General features: G+C 44.6%; 1 protein-coding gene and 1 pseudogene across 2 annotated transcripts in view; both read right to left on the bottom strand.

Moving 5' to 3' along the window:
• Positions 1 to 3,339: 3,339 nt before the first annotated feature.
• Positions 3,340 to 4,874, bottom strand: LOC127615157 (zona pellucida sperm-binding protein 3-like; annotated as a pseudogene).
• A 2,929-nt stretch (positions 4,875 to 7,803) lies between these two features.
• ankrd6a (ankyrin repeat domain 6a) overlaps positions 7,804 to 11,188 on the bottom strand; it is a 66,326-nt gene continuing 62,941 nt past the window's right edge. For both annotated transcript variants that reach the window (XM_052085753.1, XM_052085754.1), the window contains exon 13: positions 7,804 to 11,153. In XM_052085753.1, the coding sequence (XP_051941713.1) occupies positions 10,968 to 11,153 (186 nt within the window). In that variant the 3' untranslated portion in view covers positions 7,804 to 10,967. The remainder of the gene's footprint in view (positions 11,154 to 11,188) is intronic.

Genomic DNA, 11,188 nt, shown 5'->3' with positions numbered 1-11,188 from the left:
AAGTACTGTAAATCTAAATGAACTATGGCTTTTGTTGTATTGCCTCGCACCAGAAACTTCACTTGTCTCGAAGTATGAGGTAGCTAGCTAGATGCTGCTGCTACCTATCGGTACGTAAGAGTACTGCATGATTACCCTGACAGGCGATCGACCGCACAGGCATACATATCGGATCATTTCCCACAGCACACCTGACTATATCTCGCGGCACACAGCGTTTGAATAATACTGGGTTACACAAGAATGGTGGTCTCGTCATAAGCTCTGCCAGCAACTGAGCAGCAAATCTGTTGGTTCATGCTGCACCTGAATCAGGGGTGTTGACCTTTTCCGCCCTGAAGGGGAAAAAAAATGTGGGGATGATTTTTGTTATTTTTATTTGTTTAATTAGCCTTCAGTTTGCTTCATGCATATTAAGTTAGAATACTCTAAATCAGGCGTGGGCAATTTATTTTGCAAATGGGGCCGAGGTGGCAAATCTCGGTCCAGAAAGATGTCACAATCATAATAATAATAATAATAATAATAACAATACTTTTCATTTATAAGTGCCTTTCAAGACACTCAATTACACTTTACAACCAAAAGAAGAACAATAAAACCACAGATAAAATTATAAATAATAAAAGGAGAGATTAATTTAAACTGAATATGCGATTTTAAATAGTTGACGCCGGCAACATCGCCGTCACGAGGAGCACTAGCCGAGCCAGCCAGGCCGGCCAACACGCCGTGGTCCGCGGATCGGCCGCCATTTCTGCCGTTGTTTCTGCGTGGCCGGCAGGAGGACGACCAAAAGGAGGTAATGCCCCTGGAGCCATCGAGGTGGACGCCCCGACGAGATCCATGGCAGATGCACCTCCGGGAAGGACGAGGAGCGACGCCCGGGAGGCGGTGCAGTGCAGGCGGGGAGCCCGACCACCGGAAGCGGAGCCCAAGAAACCCCGCCACCGAACACCGCAGCAGTCCCCCCACAGGCAGACGGAGCAGCGACAGGACGGTCCACAGCAGCATAGCCCAGACACAGCCCCCGTCGAACCCCAGCACGTAGGCAGAGGGGTGGAGAAGGCACGGGGCCCCGTCCGACAGCCAAACAGGCATGACGCCGCGACAGCGCGACCAAGGAGAACCGTGCGACGACCAACGGTCCAAAACCACATTCACACCAAGGCATCGGTTTGGCATACGGGAGACGGTGGTTAGAATACCACTTGGGGGAAAAATGAGCATATAACACCATCCAGTGTGGGTCCTTGGGCAAGATCCTTCACGCTAATGCCTGCCTTATACAATGATGAGAGACAATAAAACGAATGACATGCCGGCTCAGATGTCGCCCGGCCAAACAAGGTCTGCGTCTGGTCCTGGGGAACCAGAGCACCTTCATGAAAAATGGGCTACTGGAACAAAGCGGAGATGGGTGAAATGCGAAAACATGGCTCTGTTGGAATGCTACTACTCAAGCAACCCTAGTCAGAGGGGTTACTTGCAGAGAATGTGGGCTAAATAGTTACTTCGAAACCCACAGTCACGGTTGACCAAGAAACAACTAGTAGCTCAGTGTTCCAACATCCACAAACGGCAACTGCTGTCACAATTTGAAATTGATGAGGTACAACGCAGGTTCCATGGTGAAGGGCCCCAGGCTGCCAGATCAGAGGAGGAGGTCATACCAGAGATTGGGAGGCAAGCCCCAATGATTGGGAGTCTAGCCCCAATTAATGAAATGCTGAACGATTCAGCAACTGACCTGAAAGCTAAGATCAGGGCAAGAATCAAAGCTGGGCAACCTAGAAACCGATTACAACGGCTATGTGAAGTACCACCTGAAAGTCTCATGGAAAGTGTGAATGCAGCACTGAGGGCAATCCCTACCGTAACGATCACGGAAACCAATGAGATGATATACGCTTCAGCATCAGTGATCCTTGAGATGCTTGGCTATAAGAGCAACCATGGAAGCCATGAGATACGTTACTCATCGTAGAAAAGACGGTTGGAGGCTAGGATCAAGGTGACCCGGAAAGATGTAAGTCAATTGACGGAGGTCCAGAGAGGTGTGATGAAAAGGCCGATACCCGAGAGGTACATCCAGATGACCATACCTGAAGCACTCGAAACTGCCAAACAAAGGCTCCAAGCCTTGTCCAGCCGCCTAAAGCGGTACACGAAAGAGAATGAGGCCAGACGAATAAACAGGCTGTTCGCAACACAACCTGCGAAAGTGTACGCTCAGTGGCAGGGTCCTAACAACAGAGCTCCTAACAACAGAGCTGACCCACCAAGACTGGAAAGTGAAAGGTACTGGAAAGGCATATGGGAGAAGGAGGTTGCACATAACAGCAGTGCACAATGACTGGTGACCCTGAGAGAGGAGCACAGCAACCTCCCTGAACAGAACCCAGTTACCATACCAGTGGCAGACACACAGGAAAGAGTCTCAGATATGAAGAACTGGACAGCACCAGGCCCAGACATGGTACACACCTACTCGGTAAAGAAACTCACAGCACTCCGCGAGCGCCGAGCAGCACAAATGAACCAGCTGCTGAGGGATGGGACTCACGCAGAATGGCTAACCGAAGGGCGAACGATCCTGATCATGAAGGATCCCTCGAAGGGTGCAGTCCCATCCAACTATCGGCCAATAACATGTCTCTCCGCAACATGGAAACTCATGTCAGGCATCATTGTGGCTAAGATAAGTGGACACATGGATCAATACATGAATGAAGCACAGAAGGGCATTGGTAGAGATACCAGTGGAGCCTGGTTGACAGAACAATCGCACAAGACTGCAGGTCCCGACATACCAACCTGTGCACAGCCTGGATTGATTACAAGAAATCCTATGACTCGATGCCACATACATGGATCACTGAATGCTTGGAGTTGTAGAAGGTGAACAGGACGCTAAGACCCTTCGTTGCGAACTCGATGAGGATGTGGAAAACTGCACTTGAAGCTGATGGCAAGCCTTACCCAAGTGTCCATCAAATGTGGCATATACCAAGGTGATGCACTCTCCCCACTGCTGTTCTGCATAGGACTGAACCCCCTAAGTCAAGTAATCATCAAGACAGGCTATGGATACCACCTCAGAAATGGAGCTACGATCAGTCACCTCCTCTACATGGATGACATAAAGCTGTATGAGCGAAAGGGACATAGATTCCCTGATCTTGATTTTACTGTTTGGTGCTTTCTACCGCCTTTATTACCGATTTGTCTTACTGTTTATTGTGCATGTTAAATTGCTCCATGTACAGCACTTTGTATGCAGCGATGGCTGTTTGAAAGTGCTGTATAAATACTGTTGACTTGACTTGACTTGACTATACATATTCCGTTGTGCTTGTATGATGTTCTGGCAATGACTAAACAGAGCCATGACAAATGCATGAAATGACAATTGCATAGCAGTTTATTGCATTATGATTGTGCAAATTCATCCAACTGCAAAATTTCACATATGACAGCTGCATACCATACAAGGCCAATGATACTTCCACATCAGTCATGCAGTTGTAGCCCCACCTGCTGGAGTCGGTTGGTTGCTGCACTGCTTGGCCCCGATGCGAGTGGAAGGCAACAACATTCTCATGATAAAAATCAAACCAATGAGACAGTTGTCAAAAGAACTATTTATTATATAGGCCACCTTGTTGCTGGTCTACTTTTTTGGGCAGAATCACAAGAGGGCCGAGAACAATAACATCACGCATCTTGGCACCTGAAAGAGAATGAAATCCTGTAAAATTGCAGCATTGAACATGTTACAGAGGCTCCTAGAGGGTCTAACCAGGAGGCTTCAGATGTTCGTAGGAGTATTGTGTGCAGGTGGTGTCACAGCAACAACACACGTCAGGGCTCCCATCTATGTTTTCCCATCTGATGAAGAAATGCAGCGAGTTCCCACAAATTCATCAGAGAGGATGTTTACGTGCCTTAGTGTATGACATATTAAATGCTACGGTGTCCATTACAGCTACCATTTGAGGAACTTTAGCAAGAACATTGAAGTTAAAAAAAAAGTCCAAGTTGTCACCTTGAATGCATATAAGTGCAGACCTTGTCCGCTCTGTTGCTCTTCCACATTTCAGAGGTGCCTTTTATCATGCATGTTAGAAAGAGCTGGAAAAGGGGGGTGAGGGGGGGCAAAAGTTGAAAGAATCTATTATGAAACTGCAGTCAGTGTCCCGTCAGTAACTCTCACCGTGTTTCTTTCATCCCCGTTAAACAGGAAAGCGTCCAGCTGCAGCTGGAGAAGGTCGGCCTCACTCTGGACAGAAAGCGCGCTCTTGATCCCCGCTGTTTTGAGTCCGCGAGACACCTGTGGGACAAACTGCCGCGACATCAGCGAATCTAGATGCAAAAAAAAATATATATATACACATTTTTTTTTAAAAACCTCTTTGCATTGTACCCGTTATTTTCAATGAGGAAGTATCGTGGCACTGATGCTGCCTCTGGGCTCAGAGTTGCCACACAGCTGTCAATGAAGAGCCGTCTCTGTTCCGGGCCATAATTGGTATAGGACGCTTCCAGGTTGAGCACGTCTCCAACATAGAAAACGTTTGACAGCCTCAGTCTTGTCCAGTTATCTACAATACATACAAACATGAACACATGAATTCAACATGCAAGCACATGCAAACGCACAAACACACACCACGTTATACACAAAGCCACCAATGTTCTCCCTTACCGGACATCAGCCTCAGGGAGAAGGGCGAGGTCTTTGGAGACGCAGTGACAAACTTAAGTGGCAAGCGAGCTTAACTGCTCACAATGTGTGTCCTGAACTCATGACATGCTTACAAAAACAGAACTCATTTTTGTTCTACCATTGACAACTTGGGAATACATAACATTGCGGCGAATGTCAACTGCAGAAACTTTAGGCCAGCAGTAGGAATTTTTGGAGGGCCGTTGATGGACTGAATTCTCAGTCCAGGAATTAAATCAGGTGAAAATTTTTAATTCTAGTCTCAAGCCTACAACTATTCATACACTTAGTCAATGTTACTTTTTGTAGTGGCAGGACACAGGAACAACCATTTGGGTCTTCCTTGTGATGTCATGACGGGGAGGAGGAGAGAAGGTCAGTTGGTTTGAGTAGATAAACGAGTCGTCAGATACCTGCAGATGGAAAAGGTTTGCTTTACAAAATAGGCAACTGGCACCCAATTACTATTCATGGCTTTTGTGGGAAGTAGTTTTTTTTGCACAGTGGTTACAACATTGCCTGCAGACCTCTTTGTGGCAACTTAAGTGGCTGGTGGCTGTCAAGGCTCTCTGTTACAAACTCCTACTTGTTGGATTTTCATATAGGAGGAACTGGAGAAAAGGCCGTTAAATGTGATTCTTTTAAGACTATTGCAAGTTGAAGGGTTCATTGTTTATGAATTTATGGCTCTACGTTAAGAACGGGCAAAAGGAGAGATGGATTCCGTTTGAAAGAAGACAGGTGATATTGTTTGGTCCCAGTGGCCCTTGTACATTCCATCCTGTAGACTTGGGCCCCCTGTCTCCATATCTGAAATCAACAGTCTCAAACTTGGGCCTTAAACTGGACAGTGATTTCAAACTCGATCGGCAAATTGGTGCCGTTGTTGAATCCAGTTTCTTTCACCTTAGACAGCTGGCCAAAATAAAAACTCTCCTCTCACATGAACACTTTGAGACAGTAATTCATGCCTTTGTCACCCGGCTCGATTACTGCAATGCCCTTTACTTTGGAGTCAGCCAGTCCTCCATTAAGCGCCTTCAGCTGGTCCAGAATGCTGCTGCTCGCTTCTTGACTGGTACTTGTAAGAGGGAGCACATAACTCCTACTCTGGCATCACTTCACTGGCTTCCCATTCATTTTAGAGTTATTTTCAAGATCCTCGTCTTTGTTTTCAAATCTTGGAATAATCTCGCGCCACCTTACCTCTCTGAGCTCATCCGCCCCTACACACCTGCCCGGCGCCTGAGGTCTGTGGACCAGACTTTGTTAGACGTACCAAGAACTAAACTGAGTCTCAGAGGGGATCGAGCCTTTTCTGTTGCTGGTCCCTCTCTCTGGAATGACCTCCCACTGAACATTCGGCAAGCCTCCTCGATGCCCATCTTCAAAGCCCTCCTCAAAACTCACTTGTATTCTTTGACATTCGACTCAGCATGACTTAGATTTGTTCTTGATTTTACTGTTTGGTGCTTTCTACCGCCTTTATTACCGATTTGTCTCACTGTTTATTGTGCATGTTAAATTGCTCCATGTACAGCACTTTGTATGCAGTGATGGCTGTTCTCTCTAAATACTGTTGACTTGACTTGACTTGATCCACACAACCGGGATCTACAGCAGTGATATCGGGATGTCATTCGGGCTTGAGAAATGTAGTCGGATGGTGACTAAGAGAGGAAAGGTAGTCTGCACTGAAGGGGTCTCACTCCCTGAAGGAACAATAGCAGACATTGAGGACAGCTACAAGTACCTAGGTACTTGTATACCACAAGCCAATGGCAACCTCGAACTGGCAACAAGGAAAGCGGCTACGGCCAAATACCTCCAGCGAGTGAGGCAAGTCCTAAGAAGCCAGCTCAATGGCAAGAATAAGACCCGGGCAATAAACAGCTATGCCCTGCCAGTGATCAGATACCCTGCAGGAATAATAAGGTGGCCAAAGGAAGAGATTCAGACCACGGACGTTAAGACCCGAAAGCTCCTAACCATGCATGGAGGGTTCCATCCCAAATCCAGCACCCTGAGACTGTACGCACGCCGAAAGGAAGGAGGCCGGGGACTAGTGAGTGTGAGAGCCACTGTCCAGGATGAAACATCCAAGCTCCATGAATACATCAAGGAGAAGGCTCCAACGGATGACGTACTCAGAGAATGTCTCAGACAATGGGGAACAGAAGATGAGGCGCTGGAAGAGGGACCATCATGGGAGGACAATCCCATACACGGGATGTACCACCGGACCATAACTGAAGTGGCTGATCTCAAGAAGTCCTATCAGTGGCTAGAGACGGCTGGCCTGAAGGACAGCACAGAGGCCCTCATCCTGGCTGCTCAGGAGCAGGCCTTGAGCACCAGAGCCATCGAGGCCCAGATATACCACACCAGACAAGACCCAAGGTGTTGGTTGTGCAAAGAGGCACCTGAGACGATCCAACACATAACTGCAGGGTGCAAGATGCTGGCAGGGAAAGCCTACATGGAACGCCATAACCAGGTGGCTGGCATAGTCTACCGAAACATCTGTGCGGAGTATGGACTGGAAACCCCAAGGTCAAAATGGGAAACACCTCCGAAGGTGGTGGAGAATGACAGAGCGAAGATCCTGTGGGACTTCCAGATCCAGACTGACAAGATGGTAATGGCGAACCAACCAGATATCGTGATCATAGATAAAGGGCAGAGGAAAGCGAGTGCGAGGAAATGTGCAGTGCTGGGAACAGCAAGGATACTGCGCCGAACCCTCAAGCTTCCTGGCCTCTGGTAGAGGACCCGAGCTGAATGAGGGACGGACACCACCCGAGGGGTGAGATGAGGATTTTTTTTTTAATATATATATATATATATATATATATATATATATATATATATATATGTGTGTGTGTGTGTAACATTAATTCCAGCCACATGCATCTAGGGTAGAAATCCCTCAGAACTGTTATTCCAGTTAAAATTCCAATGTATTGAAGCTGCCATTTCCCAAATTGTCAAAAAGGACCATAATCGGGCAAAAAGGTCTCAAGAACAAAATGATCCTTTTGGGTGATTAAAAAAATGGACGAGTGCACAATGTGTCCACTTCCTCAAAACTAATTTTTATTTTTGACAGGTTCTGCACAAGAATAAAAATCACTACGGTTCTATGAATAGCCCTCTTCATTGAAAAAAAAAGTAGTTTCTCCTCCTGTCGTTTATGCTAGTTTTGCTATATGCTCTGATTCTCACACAGAGAGCAAGAAAATAAAATAAAAGTTATCAGTTTCAAGTAACTTCCCTCATTGTCCAATCAAAGAAGACTGTCCCAACATTTCGGCACAAAAGAGACCCGTATTTTGGGGGTTCTCACTTTTGGGGCAACAAAAAGGGAGTTCCACCTTTTTCTGCATATTGAGTAGTTTCAACTGTTTCTTGCTCTGCATCAATTTCTCCAACATATTTTCCTTTGTTCGCCACCACGCATTAGGAAGTCCTGTTAACTCATGTTTTTGACCTATTTGGTATTAAATTGAATCATCAACAGCTCATCTCCCCATCAAGGGTAACTTGTTGACACCAATCCTCTGAATCCACTCATAAAGCACAGAATAATGATTTTGTTTGTGCGTGTGTGTGTGTGTGTGTTATAAAAAAACTATCAATACCTGTTCTCACATGTAATGACAGGCTTAACTTTCAAACACATAAAACATATCTGTGAGATACATGTTTCATGGGCAAACCTTTTGGGAACAAACCATCTGTTTCTGAATACATGATCAAGCTTGGATACATAGTATTTGTATCAATATGTATCATGTTATCTTTATTTATCATGTAAAAATGATACATGATAAATGGTACAAAAAAGGACGTTGGACAACAACAGGAAAGTGATACAACCCAAAATCCATGGAAAAGCCAAGGACAACATATAAACTGACATAAATCAATCAATAAATACTCAAGGAAACCCCAAACACGTAAAATACAAAACCATGACTGCTCATTGCAATGAAAAACTACTTACAAAGGTCAGTTCAAAAAACATCGAGAAATTTTAAAATTAAATAAAAACAAGAACATGAAAGACAGAGCGTCTGGAAGATTCAACACTTGGTGACAGAGTCGTGAGCAACGGAAATAATCCAACAAAGAAATGACAATGTGAAAGTCCTTATCTATACTGCTGATTGTGATTGTCAGCAGGTCTGCCAGCTGAAGGGAAAGGCCCGCTTCTGGCACCTGCTGGAGAAGCACAAAAACTGAACATTGACAATTAGAGGTTGAAAGGGATTTGTAAATCACTTATTTACATTTCACACTATGTCCAAACTTCATTGGAATTGGGGTTTGTAAAATAGCTTCTTTGATATCCAGAAAGGGTGGTTGATTGGTTAGATTGGCTGCCCTACAGTGCAGAGGTGCAGGGTTCGATTCCAGCTCTGGCCTTCCTCTGTGGAATTTGCATGTTCTAACTGTACCTGCGTGGGTTTTCTCCAGGTACTCCAGTTTCCTCCCACACTCCAAAAACATGCATGGCAGGCTGATTGAACACTATATAAATTGTCCCAAGATGTGAGTGTGGTTGTGTGTCTCTTGTGATTGGCTGGCAACCGGTTCAGGGTGTCCCCCAGCACTGCCTGAAGACAGCTGGGATAGGCTCCAGCACCCCCATGACCCTTGTGAGGATAAGCAGTTCAGAAAATGGATGGAGGAATGTATCCAGAAATATTTTTTATTTGACATACATTTCCATATTCATCAAATAAAGTGGGAACTTTTCAGAAAGAGGATTCAATTTCTGCCCTGCTTTGTACATGTGTACATAAAAACACACAAGTTGTGCAACTACATTGAAAAAAAACACAAAAGGGTTCCACCAATCCAAACTCCTTTGAAATGAAACTTTGACTCATTTGTTCCAATATTCAGTGAATTAAAATATTCCAATAGGAGGTATTCATTTTCACAGAGCTGTATGATTCACAGTGCAGAGGTGCACGGTATTGATAGGTACGACTTCAAATAAATGATACTCCTGAAATTAATACTCCTGAAAGTTGGGATCCTTTAGCCTTCACAGGTGCATCAATATCAGGTGTTAAATCCTGAGAAATGTTCAGTAAATTTCAGAATGTTATTTATGTGGTTGTTAGTGTGACCTCAAGTGGACAAAATGAAAAGTTTTGTCCTGTCTCCCCATGGGCCAGACAGGACCCCCTGAAAAGCTGGTTTCTCGCCCACGTGGCTGAAGCGTGACACATCTGCATTACAACACAAGTAACACAAGCAGAAAATACTCTGTAGGAGCAACAGTAAGCCAAAACTCACATTAACAACCCAAAGACAATCCGGTAATATTCATGAAGTCACTCACGAGGCCATCACATTACACAACACACAACAGCCGTTGCTGGGACTTGGGCTGTCCCAATGAACATTATAAAATCAGTTTAATTATTTTTAATATTTTTGATTGATTCTGTGTATCTAGAATACAATGCCCAATTGTCTTTATTTAAAAAAAATGTGACCCAAAAAAGTGTTGTTTTTTTCCCCCCTGGAATTTTTTAACACTTGGGAGTATTGATTTGAAACACAACTACATTGAGTTATGAATTTGGTCATGAAACAATTTAAAGTCTTTCGATTAAGTGCCACTGTACCTGTATTGGATCTTTCCTTGATACTGTCTGAAGTTAGCATGTTTGTTCTGTTTCTCTTCTGGGATTCTATGAACCAGATTATGCTTGCTTACTGCAACCATCCAAAAAATGTCTTATGATTAGTCTGAAGTGAATTCCTCTTTCCTTAACTTCGCAAGGATATAGGCACCAGAGAACCTTTAATACAGCGGTGAAAACTCATTTTTGTCACGGGCCACATTGTAGTTACGGTTTCCCTGGGGAGCTGTTATGAATTTTGGGAAACCAAATAAATGTTTAATCACCTCCACATATTGCATACACAGCGCACAACAAATTGATGGATAGACAGTACTTTTAAAATCAGAAGTCAAGAATGACTGCTTTTATGGATTACATATGACAATTTGAAATTTTGGTTCAGACTTTAGCAAGCATCATGGAACTTGACATACTTGATTTGCTTTTGCGGGCCACATAAAATGATGTGGCGGGCCAGATCTGGCCCCCGGGCCTTGACTTTGACACCTGTGCCTTAATAGATTGAATTAAATCAAAATTGATTAATTGTATTAGCATAGACACAGAGAACATTCTTGTAATGATTTTTGTCCTCAGGTTTCTGCATTCACGCCAGTTTTCAACTTCTGGAGCTCTTCCTCTAATACGTTGATATGTTGCAGTAGCTCCTGTCTCTCCTGCTCCATTTTGACCTTTGTCTGCTCCTCCACTTCGAGGACCTTTCTTTCATACCAACGCTCCAACTGAATGGACACAGTCTCAAAGAAGTGCTGAGTCACCTGCCAGGCACAGTTGAAAGTTAGTATCAGATTTT

This window comes from Hippocampus zosterae, chromosome 14 (genome assembly GCF_025434085.1).
Source record: "Hippocampus zosterae strain Florida chromosome 14, ASM2543408v3, whole genome shotgun sequence".
Classification (NCBI taxonomy): Eukaryota; Metazoa; Chordata; class Actinopteri; order Syngnathiformes; family Syngnathidae; genus Hippocampus; species Hippocampus zosterae.
This window is presented reverse-complemented; position numbering and strand designations above follow the sequence as displayed.